This window comes from Panthera leo, chromosome D4, assembly GCF_018350215.1.
Source record: "Panthera leo isolate Ple1 chromosome D4, P.leo_Ple1_pat1.1, whole genome shotgun sequence".
Taxonomy (NCBI): domain Eukaryota; kingdom Metazoa; phylum Chordata; class Mammalia; order Carnivora; family Felidae; genus Panthera; species Panthera leo.
The window spans coordinates 59,228,017-59,248,794 of NC_056691.1; the positions used below are offsets into that span (position 1 = coordinate 59,228,017).

A 20,778-nucleotide genomic window follows, 5' to 3' on the forward strand; every position below is an offset into this window, starting at 1 on the left:
AAACAAAAAGGTAGCATCTCCATGTAACTAAATGTATTCCCCATTTTTTAGTGTGTGCTTCAGATCAGGAGCAAGTCCTCCGCCTTACACAACCACAAGGAACTGCTAATAATGACTGGTTTCCCAAAAAGTACCTGAACTGAAACTTTTTTTTTTTTTAATGTTTATTTTTAAGAGACAGAGACAGATTGCGAGTGGGGGAGGGGCAGTGAGAGGGAGACACAGAATCAGAAGCAGGCTCCAGGCTCTGAGCTGTCAGCACAGACCCTGATGCGGGGCTCAAACCCAGGAACCACCAGATCATTACCTGAGCCAAAGTCGGACGCTTAACTGACTGAGCCACCTGGGTGCCCTGAAACTTTTATTTCTGTTGGCCATGAAACTATAGAAATGCTTTGTGATTTGCTCTCAATTAAAACAAGTCACTGCCTTCGTGGCACTTCAACAGCAACAAAGCAGCAGTCAACAACACTATTTTAAGGAAATAATCATTAGGCTCATCATTCAGGCTTACACGTTACAGACTGAATGTTTGTGCCCCCCATCCTCCCAAAATTGTATGTTGAAGGCCTAACCCCCAATGTCACAGTACCTGGAGGTGGGGCTCTCAGGAGGTGACTAGGTTTAGATGAGCTCATTGAGGTTCCTTCTGCCACATGAGGACACAGTGAGAAGTCTGCACATCAAGAAGAGGCCTCTCACCAGGAACCATATCTGCCGGAACCTTGAGCTTGGACTTCCTAGTTTCGAGAACTGAAGAAAGATAAATGTTTGTTGTTTAAGCCACTTAGTCTGTGGTATTTCACTATGGCAGCCCAAGCAGTGTAAAAGTTTCGTCCTTACACAACCTCCATGACCCATCAAGGAAGGAAAGTCAGACAGGATATTCCACAATGCTAGGGCACCTGGGTAGCTCAGTCAGTTGAGCATCCGACTCCGGCTCAGGTCATGATCTCACGGTTTGTGAGTTCGAACCCCATGTTGGGCTCTGTGCTGACAGCTCAGAGCCTGGAGCCTGCTTCAGATTCTGTGTCTCCCTCTCTCTCTCTGCCCCTCTCCCACTTGGCTCTGTCTCTGTCTCAAAATTAAAAAAAAAAAAAAAAAAAAGGCTATTCCAGAATGCCATGATCCTGAATATCCACATGTCCTTTTACTCTCTTGACTGATTCTTTACTGTTAATCAGAGCTCCACCAGGTGTCAGGCACTGGGCAGGACACTTGAAACAGGAAGCTATGGCAGAGCCCCCACCTCATGTGGCTGCCATTCAAAAGGGGCAGGAAACATCAAATCATCACAGTCCAATTAAAACAATTAAGTGCTATGAAAAACAGGAACATGGTGGCACAAGAACAGAGAAGGGAAACCTGACTTAGTCCTGAAAGTGGGAGCCGGCTTCCCTGGGGAAGTGACGCTGGAGCAGAGATCTGAAGGCCTCAGCAGGAGTTACTGAGCCATCAGGGAAGGGTGCTGTGCTCAGGGCAGGGGAACGTGGCCTGGGCAGAGGCCGGGGAGGCTGCGAGAGCACCCAAGTTCCTGTGGAAGAAGGCGGGGACTGAGCAGGACCATGTTAGCCAGTGAAAGGGAGGTGGGGAGGGGAGGGGGCCTGGATCCGTTCATCTAAAGAATTAGTCTTAAAGCAATATGCAGAATGGATTGAAGGGACAGAATTTAGAAAAAATCTTATTTTATCTTCAGTTTCTACTTCAAAATCAGATATGCTCACTGGAAAAAATGTCCCCATTGGAAATTTCAGATGCTAAATGAAGTTGGGTGCCCACCTCTTAGAGATCCGAAGCACCCTGCCCACACCAGGTCACACAGAGAAATGCGCTCAGTAGTCAATAATAGCACCCCAGCGGCTGGGCTGAAACGGCATCGCATCGCATGCCATGTACAACACCCTTTTACCAGTTCAGAAGTTCAGAGTATATATAATGAATTCCAGCCCTAAACTGTAGTTTTAGAAACATTATGGCAACTGTTCCCCTTCCTAGTGGTCCTCACCAGGCAGCCGCGACTGTCCCTAGAGACGGGGAGCACCTGAAAATTTAATGTGTAAACAATGTAGCTAAAATAATTTCACAATCTCCTAACAGAATGGCGTAGCTGGGAAGTCAAACGTAGATATAAAAAACTCAAAACAGCACAAAGGTCCAGACTACTTAGCGTGGGGGTAGGTGTGACCTGAAGGCACATTATACCACAGAAATTACTGATAAGATGCATTTACTAAGCTTATACTTAGTGGGGAAAAGTGTATTTGAGAAAAACCATTTTAAAAAATATTTTGCAATTAAGCTGTCTGGAAAATTAACTTATCTGGAACTCCTCTTGACCAAAGACGGATAAACGAAGGACTGTTCTACCTACAAAGTTAACAGGTGAAGGTGCTACAGTCAAAGCAGAGTGCTCAATGGTTAGCAACAGTGACAAGCCTGAACCACAGAAAAGCTGTGCCAATAACCCTAACCCAACCACAGTAGAAGACCAAATAGAATGGACTTAAAAAAAAAAAAACAAACAACTTTATTCCAAACAGAATTACCAAAAGAAGAATGTTAACTCGAACACATTTAACAGATTTCATTTAAACTCAGTCACAAAACTCAAAATATCAAACAAAAACAGCTTTGTGTGCTTAACCACTTTTCATCATGAAACTTTAAAAAAAGGGACACGTGGAGAGTCCCCCACAATTTGGGAGTCACTTAGGCAAGCAAATATTTACTATTAAGCAAAAATGACAGTATTAAAAATGAAAAGTCCTCAAGTTTAAAGAGAATGCCTGTTCAAGTCTTTAATATGCATTTATATGCACAGGAGAAAACAGTATCTTAATTTAAAGGAAATCAAGTCTGAGGGCTCACCCTTTCTTCACATGTGATGGCCTGTCTCGCCTTCATTTTGACTGCATACCCCTCACTACACAATTTCATCTGCACTGACCTGCCATTTCCAGCAGTGTGATCGGCTGACCCGTTCCACACATCCTGTGTGCCACCCACGATTCCCTTACATGTTTGCACAGCACTAGAGCGGAGTATTACCCCTGTCATCGAGCTAGGAAAGTTCAGGTCTCCAAAGATGATTCTATATACACAATTCTGTTTTATTGCACAGTTTACAATATACAGCAGGTAATTACATAACCAACCATAAGGTAAGAAGAATATTGATTATGGAGACAAAAACATCAACTGTCTCCAACCACAAATGAAACAAAGACACACAAACCTGCCACCATACAAAGGTGGTGTTTACTCTGTGATGCAGTCCTAAGGGCTCATACCACTCCTAAGTGTGTTAAATACAGAATCCGTAACATATTCCTGGTGGCATCAGAGCTGAAGTATGGGAGGCAGGACCAGAAGGGCCCTGTGCTCATAAGGCATCTGTGCCACCTATGTAACAAAAAGGCCACTTTTAAAGCTCTTCAGATAGTTATTCAATCATGTTTGCCTTTTCAAAATTATTACTAGTTCATACTGAAGATAAAAAAGCAATAGTTAGAATCTCTTATTAATAACACTTTGACTTCTTTGAAAGTTCAGACAAAGCTGTTGGCTACCACAAGCAAGTTCTGCCGAATTTTGTCAAATTTAAAAGGTCTATAGGACAACACGAAACCATCCCTGGTAATGTATTTGCAGTTTGGTCTTCAGAAGCTGTAAAAAGGGACAAAGAAATCCAAATATATTAGGAGTTAAAACCATTAAAAATATTTATTGTTTTTAAATGCCACAAGTTTGAGACTGCAGAAACCAAAGCATCCCCCTTTCAAATTCTCACTTGACTTCTATTTCACAAAAGTGCTTCAGAACTTGGTTATCCATCACCTTACTGGAGTGTATAGACAAAAGGAAGCCCATTCCCAGAGCATGGCCCCAGGCTGACTCACCTGCCACACGCTGAGCACCTACACACACTCGTCAGTGCTCCAGCACCAGTGCCTTTGTCATTCATGCCCCCAAATTCAACCCGCTTCAAAGCCAGACTCCATTCAATAAGCCAAAGATGCTACTCACGTTTATTCGGTGTCAAATCCTTGTTTTCTGAAATCCTCACATCTGCATCTTGGTTTTCAAAGTAAACTGCCATTTCCAACAAAACATTTTCAAACAGGGCTGTTGTAAAGCTACTGGGCCTCATTACTGCCTGGCAAATGCTTGATAATGCTTCCCAATCCTTTAAGGTTGGAAGGATGCTTATGTGACCAGCCATATTGCATTTAGAGGTAAACATCTCTTTTGGACTATCTGCCCAGAAACTGAGTAAACTACCAGCTGAGACCCTGATTTTGTTTTGGTCAGTGTATGCACATATTCATATGCAGTTACCCAGAATGAGGAAAAACTGGTAATAAGAAACTTAACTACTCTGCCATGTCAGATGCTGGCAAGCAATCTTAACTACATATTTACAGATGGGGATTTTTAAAAGATTGATAAACCACTTTTCTAGGATGTTTCAGGTTTTATTAGTTATTCAATTGGTAAATAGGAGGCATTTTGCCTTACTGATCAGGGCAAAAGATTTTAAAATCTGATTCCTTCAACAAGTTTTTCTCTGTTATGTAGGGGATGAGTATGCTATCCAGCTATTACCAACTTCTAGCATTTAAAATTAACCTTCTAAATATCTTGATTTAGATTTTATCACCTCAAATGGCTTTAATGATAAAATGGTAAAACTGGGTTCCCAAAATGTAAAAATCCTAATAGAAGTCTCCATTTCCGAGAGTAAAATAAAAAAGACAACTAACACTCTGGAGTGAAAGCTATCCTGAGGTTTGTTTTTTTTTTTTTTTTCTCTTCTGTAACACTTAGAAACCAGGAGGGAAAAATCTAGAGTCCCATTAACAGACTTCCAAAATTCAATATTATGCAAGTATTTATCTTTTTTTTTTTTTTAAGGAGAGTTCAAGAGAACAGGATACTTGAATATGAGAAACTAGGACTCAAAGTGAAAATATTCCCCAAACTCCTAAAGCTCTTCACTAAGTTGGCAACAAAGAACTAAACTAACCAGAGTTTGATCCATACGCAATTCATGTGAAATTTCTTCACAGGATCAAACACCTGTGACGAAATGTAAGTCTCCCCATCTTTTGGCAATGAAATAAGTGAAATTAACATAAGGGCATTCGAAGGGTTTAAGGTCACATTCAGAACTAAACAACACTTTCCAACTCAGAAAGCAAAATGGGAGCTTTCACCTGCTGCTTGGGTCTGCCCTACTGTGCCTGAATAGTCTGGATGATGACCATCCCAACATGTACTTAGTTTCAAAACTAACACAAACGATTTATCACGAAAAGCCTACACCTAATAAGCTGTTTTTCTCTTCTCTGTCCTACCACGTTATATGCTTATGCTTAACGAACACTACCCTTTGCAACTCCTAAAAGCAGAGAAGAAATGGAGTAAGAGAAGAAAGCCTGAGAATTCACAGGGCTCTAAGAGCCTTTTCTCTGGCTGGTCATGGCCACTGATGTTTCAATACAGAAGGTTTAAAGACTTTTGGAGAAAAGAACCATATCTTGGCTATTAGCTTTCCTTGTCAAAAGCCATCAGATAGATAGCTATTAACCAGGCAATTAGCCTAAAGTTCTTAGATAATGATTACAAAACAAAACCAAAAACCCCTTAAATTTTCCTATTAGAACCTTTTATTCTGAATTTGTTGGTGCTGAAGGAAAACAGCTCTGCCCCATAATTCATTGTGCCCTGAACTTACAACAATCTGTATTTGGTCAATTAGGAACAAAGCCAAACTACATTCTTCTTAGGTCTATGCAGTTAATAAATGGCACTTAACTGATGGTTTCTTTCAAATCATCTTTAACAAGAACTCGTAAGTCGCATTGATTATACCCCAAGAGATGAGGGACCGATGGTAATTCAGGTGAGCACCTCTGAAAAGATTTGTCAGCTTTCTGTCTCGTTCTAGCCAGATTTTTTGGAACACCTTGGGAGAAGACTGAAACTCTCCACCAATCTGAGACTGCATGCGAGTTTTTACAACATTAACTGGAAAAAACAAGATTCCCAACATGGCACCCAACAGACCTCCACAGATAAAATCATTGACCAAATGAGCGCTGTGGGTGGTTGCGGTAGGGAGATGCTCCTTAATGGGGCCACGAAGGCCAAAGAAAAGGACATTGCTGAATCCATTACGGAAAAGAACAGGTACCAAGCCTCGATAATATTCTCTTATTCCATGGCATCTGAGTGCCTTGAAAGCCTGGTAAGTGTTTGTAAATTTGTCATGATGCCTGTGGTCTTGAAGCAATGTCTGAACTCTTTCCAACGGAGTAAAAATTGCTTCTGTTGTCCCTGCAAGTACCGCTGCCACACTACGGGTTGCAAACTCAGGGGGACTGATGTGCTTCCGGAGAAGACAGGATAAGTCCTCATACAGACCGAACATAAGCGCCAGCGTGGTGGTCTTCTGCAACAGTGGGGGAAGGATTCCGCGGTATAAGTTTCGAAAGCCATCCCTCCTCAGCTGAAGCACTGCATCCCGGGTTTTGATTCCGTACAGCTGCTGCCGAAAGAGCACCTTCTGAATGGGAAATGTGATTGCTACATTGTTGAAAGCTGCACAGCAGCCGCACAGATAATGCTTCATTTCACCTACATTTGCAATGTGAGGTGACAGGTCTTGTTTGGAAGATGTCAGGATGGGCGGCCTCTTTTCATGAGCTTCTGAATCCACCATGTTGCTTAAGATCTTTCTTCTTCATGAAGGATATTTTTAACCTACAAATAAGAAAATGACAATAGGTAACCATTATATATAGGGCTAAACATGTGCAACTATTCCTTGACCCTTTAACTTCTGTAACACTATTACGTTTCCCTTTTAGACTGGATGAGTAGTTGGTACAGTACTTGCCGAGGGCCCCTGGAGGTCCCGGACACCCTTGCAGGGGTCCACAAGGTCTTTCCTTTTCCAGCCACTTATCTGTGGGAAGTGGGATTTTCTGCTTATACTTCAACTAGAACAACTTCTCACAAAAGACACAAAGTAGACGCAGAGATGAGACTCCACCCACCTTTTATGCCCTCTCTTTTACACAGACCTGCAATACTGTCAAACACTCTCTCCTCATTAAGTTTTTTTGGGAAACAGTTATTTTTCATGAAAACATGTTACCATATTAACGTGCAATGGGTTTACCATTGATATTTTAAAGTGAATATTTAAAAATTTTGTTTTTGTTTCTAAGACCATAAATAACTAACCCACATACATAAGCACTCACATAAATAATCCACATAAATAGGGCCCACAATAATTTTTAAGCATAAAGGGGTCCTGAGACACCAAAAAGTTTGAGAACTCCTGGACTAGTTCACATGTGCCGTAAACTACATAATGGTACATACCATTATCCTTCTGAAAAAAATTCAAAGTCCTCCATTGAGAAATAAAATATGAAATCACGCATTCATTCTGTTCACTAACACTTACTTATTGGTGTCTAATCTGAACTAAGCCCTCTACAAATTGCTAGTGATTCAAAAGCAAGGAACTCATGGGTTGCCTGGCTGGCTCAGTCAGTAGAGCATCTGACTCCTGATCTCAGGGTGGGAAGTTCAAGCCCCACAGTGGGCATGGAGCCTAACTTAAAAAAACAAACAAAACCATAACCAAACAAACAAAGCAAGGAGCTCACAATTTAACAGGAGACTGCCAAGGAAAACAAATACACCAGAGCATAAATACCTTGCTACAGATAAGGGACACTGAGCATGCACTTTGGGAGGTAGAGGCTGGAAGAACAGGGTCATGGAAGGCCTGCAGATATGTACTATACACTGTATTTTCACGTATTTAATTCTCAAAACAATTCCATCAAGTAAACATTATTTTCCAAGTTTTACCAATGAAATAACCAATATTCTTCTTTGTCCGAGGTACGGAAAGTAACTGGTGAAGCTGGCATCCTAAGTCTGATTCCAGAGTTCATGCTCCTGCTATCATACCACAGGATAGCAAGGACTTTGGGAGGCTGCCCTGGACAAAAAGTGGCTATATATGACTGCTGAAGAAGATGTGAAGCCTAAATATAAAGGCTTAGCCCACTGAGTAAAACTAAGGTAAGGCCCTCCCTCAAGAATGCAACTGCTTCCTTAAAGTGGCAAGACCACCCCAGTCATTTAAGTCTGATTTTCCCAAAAGGATCCAGATAGTTGGATCATCCAGAACAAACCCACAGCCCAGAAGTAATCTTCACTGGGGAACTAGATGGCAATTTTATGTTTTATATTAACAGGCTAAAAAAAATTTTTTTTAAATACTTTATTTTTTTAAGCGATCTCTGTACCCAACATGGGGCTGAAACTCATAACCCCAAGATCAAAAGTTGCATGTTCCACCGACTGAGTCAGCCAGGCCCCTCCACAGGCAAAATACTTTTCAATTGGTTTTAATTCCTCAACAGTATGAGACCACATTTATGAGGCTAGTCAACAAACCATTAAATAACCCAATTAAAAAATAAGCAAAGGACTTGAACCAGCGATTTCTCCAAAGGAGATATAAAAAAAGATAGAGGAGACTCCACCCATCTTTCAAGCCAGGTGTGAGAGATACCTACAAAACTGTGGAACATACTCAGATGCCAGCAGGCATATGAAAAGATGCTTGACATCTAAATCATCAGAGAAATGCAAATCAAAACCACAATGAGATCATCTCACCCATTAGGATGGCTACTCTTCAAAAAACCTCAGAAAGTAAGTGTGGGTAGAGCTGAACCCCTGTGCACTGCTGGTGGGAATGCAATATGCTGTAGCCACTAAACCAGTATGGCATTTCTCCAAAAAATTAAAAACAGAACATAGGAGTCAGCAGTCCCACTTCTAGGTATGTATCCCTAAGAACTGAAAGCCAGTTCCAAGAGGTATGCACATATCCACACCCACAGCAGGGCTATTCACAACAGATAGACGAAGCAGCAGCACAATGTCCACTGATGAATGGTAAACAAGATGTGGTGCATACATACGATGGAATACTATGCGGCATTAAAAAGGAAGGAAATCTTGTCACATGCTACTACATATTAAAAAAAAAAGTCAGAAAAAGACAAATATATATATTTATATAAGTGATTCCACTTATATAAAGTAGTCAAATTCAGAGAGACAAAGTAGAATGTTGGTCAGCAGGGGCTTGGGGAAGAGGGAACACGGAGTTACTACTTAATGGGTATAGATTCCGTTCTGTTAGACGATAAAGTTCTGGAGATTTGTTCTGTAACAGTATAAATATACTTAACATTATTGAACTGTACACTTAAAATTGCTTACAGTAGTAAATTTCATAATGTGTTTTTTACCACACACATAAAAACACATGTAAGGATTTTAATGGTAAATAAATAAAAAAACAAACTGGCTAGATAAACCATCTAGGTCTTTTTTTTTTTTTTTTTTTAAATGTTTATTCATTCTGGAGAGAAAAAGAGTGCGAGCAGGGGAGGGGCAGAGAGAGGGAGACACAGAATCCGAGGCAGGCTCCAGGCTCTGAGTTGTCAGCACAGAGCCCTGTGCGGGGCTCGAACCCATCAACTGTGAGATCATGACTTGAGCCGAAGTCAGACACCTAACCAACTGAGCCACCCAGGTGACCCTCTTTTCTATATTTTTTCAAGTTAAATTTGTGTCAATCTATTCAACTGTTTTCAAAAGATGAGATGACAATAATGAAGCTCTAATTAGAATAACAAAAAGCCAACAGTGACAGACCAATGAGACAAAGTTTCAAAGTAAGCAAATTACTATATCTCTCTGAGGATCAGTTTCCACACTTACAACTGAAGCCAATGTCATCTGCCATGCACAATCCAAGTGAAAGTCAACTAAAGAGTCTTAACCCCAATGCTGGGGACACAGTGAACAATGCACTGAGGGTCTAGTCAACAAATGTCAGCCTTCCCACTGGTTTCCTCCCTAAATTTTTAATAACAATGTTTTTTGTGTTTGTTTCATTCAGACTTCTAGGAGAACACTGTCAAGATGACTTTACTTTTGTTGGGAAGTTCTTCTTTACTGATTTTAGCATACTATGAAAATTAAATTCTTAGCATTTAAAATAAACTCTTAGCATACCATGAAAATTAAATTCAACCAACTTATGCAATTCCTTCCACGTTCAGGCACTGCCCTACGTGTCAGAGACTAGAAATAAGCAAGAACCCTGGCCTCAGGGCAGATAAGACATGCAGACAATTAGACTGCAGTGTGATGAATGCCAAGTGCAGAAATAGACACAAGGTACGTAAAGGCCCAACAGAGGAAGGGGTCATCATTAACTAGCAGTCTGACAGGGCAGGACAGGACGTGTGGGCAAATAGGGTGAAGCACCTTCAGCCAAAGAAGGCAGCACAGGCTAAGGTGTAGGTCCTGTGTCAAAGGAGCAGCAGTATCACATTCTGGAGGAATTATTCCAGTATGTTCTGCTAGAGCACCGTGTGGGTAGAAGATGGGTGGGTGGCAGTGGAAAGAGAAACAGGCTTGGACCGGTATTATCAGAGACCCTCAGGAAGATTCCAAGACCCTCTGACACTACGGAGTACGATTTTTCCCTTTCTCATGTGAAGCAAATGGAAAACAAGCTATTTTCCTTCACTAGCGTCTGTGTCCTCTTCCCACGAGATAGACTACACTAAAAAGAAAATGTAACACTGAACCTTTGGCCCAAAGTCTCTTTGTTTTGGAGTTCCAGTTGGCTTGCTCCATGCTTCTATTAGAAAAGATAAACTTGCCCTCAGCTGAGAAAAACCGTGACACCACTGCAGGCCCAAACTCTGCCATTAAGGAAGGTCCTAAAAGGGGTCAGGAAACTTTTCTTGCCACGAAATCCCCTGGTTACACTGACAGAAAATGACAGTGCCAGGGGCACAATCTTTCACTGTCCACCCACAGGGGAGCCACACCATCCCCCTCAGGCAGGGGCACTGGAAGGAGCGGAAATGCATCTGAATGCTGCTTAGCTACATGGTCTATCCGTTTCAAGGGGCAGTAAAATCTGTTCCACTGCAATGTAAATAGAGTAAGGCCTGGTTCAGAGAGAGGAATTAGTTCTAATTTTGGCAAGTATGAAAACAGTTAAACTATGAAGTCACCTGTATGTTCGACAGAGAGAGGCCACATTCCTTGGAGTTGGGCTGCTTGTAGATCCAATAAAACAACAAATGAATCATTTAAATGGAAATTCACAAAAGAAACACGTATTAATTTTTAGGGAAAAAAGTACACATTAGAAATTCAACATTTAAAAAAAACCTTTTTTTTTTTTTTTTTAAGAGAAAATAAAGTTGTAAATAAACTAAACAGACAGACGTCTTTCTGCTCCAGGCTCGCTGCCCTGGCTCAGGGCTCTTCAGGCTTGCCTAACTCACACCAGAGTCTCTTTACTAGTCAGCCTGCCACTAGTGATACAATGCATTCTGGAATTTTCTAACAGCAGCAGAGATACCCCAGTATTTTGGATAACTGCATAGCATTCTAACAACTGGATGTATTACATATCATTTATTCTATCTCCTATTTTAGTCCCTGTTTTTTTGTTTAGGTTTGCTTTTTTTTTTTTTAAAGATTGATTCATTGGGCCGCCTTGTACATACACCTTGCTTGGGTGAACTCCCACAAGGTTGTCTGTAGGGTAAATGTTTTAGAATGGGATTGCTGGCTCAAATACTACTTGATAGCTACTCCCAATTGCCCCAGAAAAATTATGATTTACACCTTAAATTACATGTATGCCAGTACCAGTTCTGATACCATTTCCAGCAGCAGGTATTAATTGTAATTTCTGCCTATCTGATGGGTAAAGAAAAACCCTTCATTTTGTCATTAAAATTTTTTTAACGTTTTATTTATTTTTGGGAGAGAGAGAGAGAAGAGAGCGTGTGAGGAGGGGAGGGGCAGAGAGGGAAACAGAGGATACAAAGCAGGCCCTGTGCTGACAGCCGGAAGCTTGATGCGAGGCTTGAACTCACAAACCACGAGATCGTGACCTGAGCCGAAGTGAGACGCTTAACCGACTGAGCCACCCAGGTGCCTGTCATTTAAAATTTCTGATTAAAATATAGCACTTTTTACTTTTGACCATTTGGATTTACTATAAATTTTCACGATACCCATTTTCCTGTACACAGAAAAAATTTTTCTGATTTGTAAAATCCTTTTATATATAAAGAAGTCCATCCTAGTTAAATTTATCAAATTGCAGCAAATACTTTCTCTGTTTTATCTTTTTTGTGGTGCTGAAGTTCTCAATATGGATATTAAATCTATTCATCTTGGCTTCTAGGTTTTGTAATGTCCTCAGAAGGCCATCATTACTCTAAAATTATGAACAAGTAACCTACAGCTGCTCTCCTCTATAGCTTTATCATCCATCCATACTGTGATCTGTCAAACGACACAGTAAGGCCTGAGGCAGAGAACAGATGCCTCTGGAAGTGACTGGTGAGCATAAACTAAATGCTCATAGGCATGTGCACGGTCCCTCCGCACTCGCTCTGCCCCGGGAGCGGCACAAGCACTTCTCTCGCGCCAACCTGCTCTGACCCACTATGGCGGCAGGACACGTGTCACCATCTGGTAGGGCTTCCCCATACTCTAAGAATTCTCGGCTTTCTGGCTCTCACGCTTTTCCTGGTAAACTTTTTTTTTCCATATAGATACTGAAATTTGTGTCTAGATAGTTTATCTTTTCGGTTGCTATTATGAATGTGCTGATTCCCTCCAATTAATTTTCAGACTGCTTTTTGTCTGCATACAAAAAAAGCTACCAATTTTTGTGTATTAAGGTCAGAACCAGCCAATTTACTGAATCCTCTCGCAACTTCTCAGTTTTCTGGACTGGATTTGATTCAGCTTCCACCATATAAAATACCACAAATTATTTTTATTTCTCCTCTATATGTCTTTTTTCTATCTTATTAGACTCACAAATACTTCCTGAACAAAATTATGGTAATAGTGAATGTCCTTATTATTTAATGTTTAGTTTTGAGAGACAGACTGACAGATAAAGCATGAGCAGGGGAGGGGCAGAGAGAGAGGGAGACACAGAATCTGAAGCAGGCTCCAGGCTCCAAGCTGTCAGCACAGAATCTGACATGGGGCTCACACTCGCGAACCGCAAGATCATGACCTGAGCCGAAGTTGGACACTTAACTTACTGAGCCACCCAGGCGCCCCATATATTTTTTTTTTTTTTTAATTTTTTTAACGTTTATTTATTTTTGAGACAGAGAGAGACAGAGCATGAATGGGGGAGGGTCACAGAGAGAGGGAGACACAGAATCTGAAACAGGCTCCAGGCTCTGAGCTGTCAGCACAGAGCCCGACGCGGGGCTCAAACTCACGGACCGCGAGATCATGACCTGAGCCGAAGTCGGACGCTTAACCGACCGAGCCACCCAGGCGCCCCCCCATATATTTTTTTTAATGTTTATTTGAGGGGGAGGGAGGGAATCCCAAGCAGTTGTGCTGCCAGTGCAGAGCCCAACAAGGAGGTCTATCTCACGAACCGTGAGATCATGACCTGAACCGAAATCAAGAGTTGGATGCTAAACCAGCTGAGCTACCCAGGCACTCCTCTTTATATTTTTCTTGACATTTCTGGGAACTTTGCTAGGAATTAATGTTAAATATGACACTGGTTTTTTGGTGTGAGAGATAAGAAGTTGTCATCGGAGTATTCATAATCTAAGTCCTAGCAGTTTACAGGGAAACAGATCATCATGACACAAAAATGTTTGATTAACTGGCCCCTATAACATACTGAGTACCCACTCAAGTAAACTTCTCTGTCATCTCTCCCTACCCAGCTTTAGGATTGTGCTGCAAACATGGAGTGAAGCATGCCTTTCCAACACTACCACATTTCATCAAATTACATTAAAAACCCCAACACTTCATCCTGCATTCATCCTAAGAACTGTATCTTTAATTATAACTTAAGCCCCTTTACCTCACTATTTACTAGGAAATTATGTTTCCCATTAAAACTGGATTCCACTTTTCTAATACTAATGATCAAATGGTAAGGGCTTAGAGGATTTTCAAACATGGGAAAGGAATATATTTATTCCTGTTTTACTGAAATTCAACCACCCTCAACCCTTCCCACCACCACTAAATCAGGAACTTTGGTCAAACGCTTTCAGGGAGCTACTGAGATGATCATATGAATACAAGAGACAGAGCCAGTATAACATTTAAGAGCTGCAGCTTACAGCCCGGGGTCAGATACTGCCTCTACCACATACCCACTGTGTGACCTTCAGCAAGTTCCTCAAGGTCTCTATGGCTTAATTTCCTCATTTATAAAATAGGGATGTTACCTACTTTATAGGTTGGCTCAATTAATTGTGTTACTGCATGTAAAGTATCCAGGAGAGTAGTCCAGAGCACCAGAGGTGCTCAACATGGATGAACTATTATTACTGTTCCTCTCTGATGGGTTAATGTTAGCATATTTCTTGTTAATTACTTGCCCTTGTAATATGGGAATGAATCCTCTTTGGAAATGATGAAATGTTTTTTTTAAATGTATGACTAGATACATTTGCTAACGTATCACTAAATGTATCACTAGATACCATTTGCTAATATTTTAAAATTTCACATCATGAGAACATACCAAGTTTTCAATTTTAGTACCTTCTTCAGGCCAAGTTCAGGCATCAATGTTCCACTGGCTTTGTAAAAAGAATCTGTCACTTTTCCTTCCTTATGCTGGTGAACAATTTAAATCTTATCAAAATTATCTGTTCCTTGAAAGTTAAAACAATTCACCTGTAACATCATCTGAGCCTGGTGTTTTGGGGGATGGTAGCTTTTTGGTAACTTTCTCAATCTCTTCCATTGTTACTGGTCTGTTAGGTTCTTTCTTCTGGAGTCATTTTGGTAACTGGATTCCCTTTAAAAAAAAAAAAATCTGGTTTATTTATATAGTCTTATATAGTACTTGCTGTTTTTAAAAAATACTTCTAGTCTTGAGCAGGGCAGGCAGTTTATCAAATTTACATTCCCCCATCTCAGCAAAAAAAAACAAGCTCTCAGATTTACCAGTTTTACTATTTTTCAGTTGTTAAATGTTTTTCCTCTTTATCTCTTTTCTCTTGTTTTATCTAGGCTTATTGTATTCTAATTTCTCAAGTTAGATGGGATTATTCACACCCAGCTACAGAATCCAAGCCTGTTTTAGCTCTGCCCGTCTCACATCCTCTATTTATGCATCTTTCTTGTGGCCTACAGTAAAGACAAGGACAGATCTCAGTATCTGGCAGTCGTCCTCCAGTCACAAAAGATTTGATGATAAATACACCCTGAAGCTGACCTTGATTAGTGGGAGAACAAAGCAGCAGCAGTTGCTGCTGCGGCAGCAGCAAAACAAGCTGAGTATATGAAGTCCACTACTAAGTTTTTTGACCACAGCAGGACAAAGGGAAGAGATGTATACAAACCTGAAATATCCAGGCTCCATGACAATCTTGCCACAGAAAGAAAAATAAAATAGCCATTGGCAGCCATCTTTCTGCTAGATCATGCTGAAATGCAGGGGGAAAGGGAAAGAAACAGAGAACTTAAAATGGGTAAAGAAATGTTTTTTAAAAGTCCCTGTTTTGTCCTGAAATTTTGGTCCATCCTGGGGAAACAGGATCTTCCAGCACAGATATGAGAAGCCATAGCTCTGATATCTAGCTACAGCCTCCCTGCTTTGATGACTACATTGTTATGATTTGCTTTTCTGTTAAAGCATTTTTGCTAAAAGCCATACAGACTTCCTCCTTCCTCCGTAGCAGTACTTCAGTCTTTATATAGTATAGCATCATGCCATGCAGCATTTGAAGACTCAATTTTTTTTTAAGATTTTATTTTATTTTTTAAGTAATCTCTACATCCCATGTGGGGCTCGAACCCATAATTCTGAGATCAAGGGTCTCACGCTCCACTCACTGAGCCTGACTGGTGCCTCAAAGACTCAATTTTTAAAACCATTAACCTGTTACTGACTTTATTATGCTAATTCCTGTTTCAATAGCTGTTTCCCTGAATTCAGGATACAAGTGCTTGCATAGGACAGCTTTCCATCATGCATTATTTTTGTGGGTATTTTATATGACTTGGGGAGAACTGAAAAAAGAAAACCCACAGCTTTTTAATTTGTTTAAAACACACCTTCTGCCTCATACATTTTGTGCTTTTAACCAGTTAAAGAAACCAATGGCATTTTAGTTAAAAAAGAAAAAGTCTAAAGATGGTTGAGAAGTTTGTCAGGGTACAGAGTTTGATAATTATTAATCACTTAGTCTTCTCCATCATTACTTCTTACTGTTTTAGCTGACAGATGTGAATTTAAAAATTTGTAAGTACTACACTCGCCAATCTAGGATCAACCAACATTTTAAAAACTTAGCATACAAATGCTTTATATCTACGTAAAACTTTGCTCTTCTTCAGTCTCAGGACTAAGAATACTCAGATTAATGTATAGATTATATAATATACTGTGACAACTTATGAATGTAAAAAATTTCATTTAAATAAATACATAACAGACTTGAAATTCTACAGTCACCACCTACAAGCTGTTTAACAATCTATTGTTTCTTGATAATACAAACCAAGTTATTTGTACACCTGACTAACCAAATTTTGTCCATGTTCACTTTTAGTTTTGACTGGAATGATTTTTTCTTTTTTTTAATATTTTGAGAGAGAGAGAGAGAGACAGAGAGCGCGCGCGTGTGAGTGTGCAACAGTTTGCACGGGGGAGGGGCAGAGAGAGGGAGGGAGACAGAATCTGAAATAGGCTCTGAGCTGTCGGAACAGAGCCCACACGGGGCTCGAACCCTAAGCCCGTGAGATCATGACCTGAGCCGAAGTCAAATGCTTAACCTCCTAGGCCAGCCAGGGACCCCTGGAATGATTTACGTTCTAAATTTGCAAATTAAAGTTACTTCATCTAGTTTGTCACAGCTCTTTGTAATAACGGAGACTGTTATTAAACAAACAGTAAACTGTGGCTCACAGAAGTTAGTCGCTTACTGACCACTGTATTTAACTATTTTAAGATATTTTAAGAACATCACTCTACATTTAGAGTATCAAATTAACAGGGCTGGATATAGAAAAAGGAAGGTAATGAAACCCTCCTAGACTTCATAGATTTAAAACTTTCCCTCTAAATTTTAACTTCCTGAGACTGATGTCTTCAAAGACACCAGATGCACATGGGAAAAGAAATAAAACTAAAGCTTTCCCTCTAGTTTCATCCTACACACCAGAATGGTATGAATAGGTTCCTAATTTAGCAACAGAAGGATGGGGTGCACAGTATTCTGTGAAAATGGAGTTTAGAATTTTACAATGTTGATCTATATTGCAAACATGGCTCAATTTCTTTACTAAACTAACCTCTATACTTCAATTCCTTAACATGGATAATTCTGTGCAATTTACTGCAAAACTTAACAAAATTTTATCCTATTTGCTACCTAAAACACTCAACCTATCTATCAATAGGAAGCACAGTTAACAAGCTGACTTTCAAGCAACACTTGAAAAGTGTGAAGCACTTTTGCTGCACAACCCAACAGTGTAAAGTCTACTCACTGTAATTTACAGCCCACACGGATAAACAAGATCCAGATATGATCCCAGCACAAAGGTCTTTGTGCAAAAAGTGGGGGGAAGGCAAGTGTAATTCTCAAAGGATGTGAACTCCCACAAGTCAGCAGGTCTGAGTCAGCATTCAGAACCAGATCGGTCTGGGTGGGTTCCAGTCCTAGTTATGACAGTATCTTGCTAGAATACACATAGCAACGTCCCTAATTTAAAAATCCAATTCTCTAAGCTTACTTTATCAAAGGAGAAACCAAATACCTCCGGTCAGCAGTAACAGCTTAGTGCATTTAAAGAAAAAATCATAAGCGTGACTCCAGATCCAAAGTGCCTAACCTGTGCTCTGGAACCACTAGGGGACCTGACCAGTTCTGGCACCTTTTGATTTTACTGAATCCCTTTCCAAGCAAAGGCGGAGGAGGCTCGAACCCGCAAGGTCACTACGCATATACCTTCAGGGCTTGTTTCACTGCTGACAAGAGAAACCAAGGGTGGGAATTAAGACCAGCTGTGTATAGCTGACGGGGCAAAATAAAGGTTAAGTGTAAAGGGTAAATACAGCTGAGGCACCGACATGTTCCCCCTACCTAAGCTCAGTGCTAAATAATCACTACAGAGATTCAGAATGAACATCGCCCGCCTGCCAGCTTCTCCCCACCCCCCCACCCCGAAAGCTTTGTACAATTGAGTTTCCCACAACGCAATGCAACATGGTGTCGCAGAATAAGCACTGCCTAACTGTGGCTGAATTTACCGCCCTCTGAGCGTCCATATCCCCAATCTGGCGTAAGGGGGAGGGGTGGAAATTGGGCAGGATTACCGAAGGCCCTTCCGTCTCTGACAGTCAACAGGCTCCGGAGACCCGGAATCCCAAACCCCGAGGGGCAGGGGCCCTTCCGACGTCCCAGCGCCGCCAGCGCTGCTCTCCCCGGGCGCAGCGGGCCCCTCCCCGCCCTACGGTTTGTGCGCGGCGTGAGGCACCTCCCCGGCAGGGGCGCGTCCGAAAGAACGCAGTCTCCCTCGCCGGAAAGGCTCGCTCCGGCAGCCAGATGGCACCCCCCCGCCCCGCGAAGCCCTGCGAAGTCGGAGGGCCAGCGGGAGAGCCGGGAGCCGCGTGGGCGCGGAACCGACCCTGCGCGCGCGCGGCGCCTCCTCCGGCTCCTGCGGCTTCGGGCCCCACCCGGGAGGGCGCGCGGGAGCGACTAGGCGCGCAGAGAGGGGTGGGCCCCAGGGGCTGCGCCAGAGAGCTCGCGTAGGGCGACCTCCTCAGACCGTCCTTCGTGCTTCCGCTGTTTCAACCCACAGGCCGGGGGAAGGCCCGTGCTGCCCACTCGCCGGCCTCCTGCACTCACCCATTGTAGCGGGCGTCCGGCTCCGCGCGCGGTAGCCGCCAGCCCGCAGGACGGCTAGCCGGCTAGCCACCGGCCGCGCAGGCGCAGGCCGTGACCGACCCGGCGCGCGGGGCGTGGCCTGACGCGCTCGACGCCGCCGGAGCCCGATCACGTGAGGCAGGCGCAGCCGCGCGGCCCCTCCCTAAAGCCGCGGAGAGTCAGGTGACACCGCACAAGTACTCTTGGCACCGGCAGGGCAGGTGTAGGGTCATCCACCACACCTGTCGTAAGGCACTGGGCCTCTACTAGCGAGAACACCGTTGACTTGGCGCCACTCGGTGGCCTTGCCGTGCCACGAGAAGCCAGCGCGTTCTCCCGCGTCCAGTCTGGGGGAGGGCCGGTGGGCATTGACAGTTGTGGGTGGCAAACGCTGAAAGTGCCCCGCCTGGCTCCCCTCTGTAGCCTCGGTTAGATTTCATGACACCCTCCCAGGGGCCTTTTGTCAGCTACCGATGCCTCAGGCCACAGAGGAACACCTGTGTGTGCTTTAGGACATACAGATCACGCTTAAACTGTTCCCTCAGACAACTGCAGGTCTCGGATTCTACTGCACCTGGAGATAGGAGGCTTAAGTAGAGTAATAGCCTTGTCACTTTTGGGAGCGACCCTGGACAAGTCACTGGTTCCTAAGCGCCAAATCCCTGTCCGAAAAGTAATGCCTGCCTTGTGTGCATCTTTTGGCTCTTGTAAGAATCACTACGAATTATGACCTGACTCTGACTTGTAAACTGGAAGGCAACACAACAGGTGTGAGGGGTTGAAGGAAACGTGAAAAGTCAGCCAGGAGAGGAGAAGCACTTCTGGAGGCTGCTGAAATACGCGGGAAGGATGTGGGTTAGTCCAAGAGGCCACTTCCACTGGGTGGAAGCATCAGTCAGGGATTAGCTCTCGGTGGGTGGCTTTCCCTGCCCACTTGTCCAGAGTGCGCTTTGTAACTATCAACTCCAAAATTTTGTCTGGTCTGCTTGAGCTGGCTGTTTAACTGCTGCTTGGGATGTAGGAGACTGTGCCACCTAATTTCAGCAAACTCTTCTGAGATACCTGCTGTGTGCCATTGTTCATGCCCAAGCCCCCTGGGGGAACTTAGAATCTAATGAAGGGTGTAAAGACAAAGGACTCTGGAAATTCAGAAGCATGAGGGCCTTTTCCCCTTGAGAGAGAACGAGGGATGGCTTCAGACGGTAGGAGGTGTTTGAGCTGGGCCTGGGTTGAATGACTGGAATTTGGACTAGTGGAGAAAGTCACAGTAGCAGAAGACCGTAAAGGTCAGGTGGCAGGGTCTGATAGGCAAATCTTGACTGTCAGACACAGGCATTTGGCATCTAATTAGTGCGTGGGGTTAGATTTGGGGCTCCATGGGATGATGACAAGGCCACACACTGGTTTGAAATGATAAATCGGGCAACAGTTGGGGCAGGGCATTCAACTCAAAATTCTGTTTGCCCCGTCTTGTGTGAATTTCTGTTCAGATGTATTATTTGAAAAATAAATCAGGCAGGCATCTAGCGTTTTCAGAAGCATAAATAATTCATTTCAGATTAGGATGGAGTTAGTCTCCTGTGGTAGAACCTAAAGAGGAGGAAAAGATTGAAATTAAATACTGTTGGGGCACACACACCAGACTCCAAAGAGAGGAAATCCCAGGCCAACAGGAACACCCATGTCTCGAACTGTGCCAGTGTGTTTCTGTCATGCTGCAGGTCACAGGGCAAGCCTCTACCCCTCC

General features: G+C 42.7%; 1 protein-coding gene across 5 annotated transcripts; it reads right to left on the bottom strand.

Moving 5' to 3' along the window:
* Positions 1 to 3,089: 3,089 nt before the first annotated feature.
* SLC25A51 (solute carrier family 25 member 51) lies at positions 3,090 to 19,117 on the bottom strand. 5 transcript variants are annotated; one of them, XM_042912909.1, is made up of 5 exons: positions 19,014 to 19,117; positions 15,501 to 15,584; positions 14,830 to 14,953; positions 11,142 to 11,183; positions 3,090 to 6,765 (listed from the first exon to the last, which is right to left on the bottom strand). In XM_042912909.1, the coding sequence occupies exon 5, from the start codon at positions 6,722 to 6,724 to the stop codon at positions 5,831 to 5,833; it is 894 nt and encodes a 297-aa protein (XP_042768843.1). In that variant the 5' UTR covers positions 6,725 to 6,765; positions 11,142 to 11,183; positions 14,830 to 14,953; positions 15,501 to 15,584; positions 19,014 to 19,117; the 3' UTR covers positions 3,090 to 5,830. The 5 variants fall into 5 exon arrangements, with proteins under 5 accessions (XP_042768843.1, XP_042768845.1, XP_042768842.1 ...); XM_042912911.1 differs by having other exon boundaries at positions 11,142 to 11,186; XM_042912908.1 differs by lacking the exon at positions 11,142 to 11,183.
* Between the last annotated feature and the right edge of the window lie 1,661 nt (positions 19,118 to 20,778).

What these genes read in the sequence shown, in the direction of transcription:
- SLC25A51 (XM_042912908.1), bottom strand. Translation starts at nt 6,724, where the DNA reads ATGGTGGATTCAGAAGCTCATGAAAAGAGGCCGCCCATCCTGACATCT.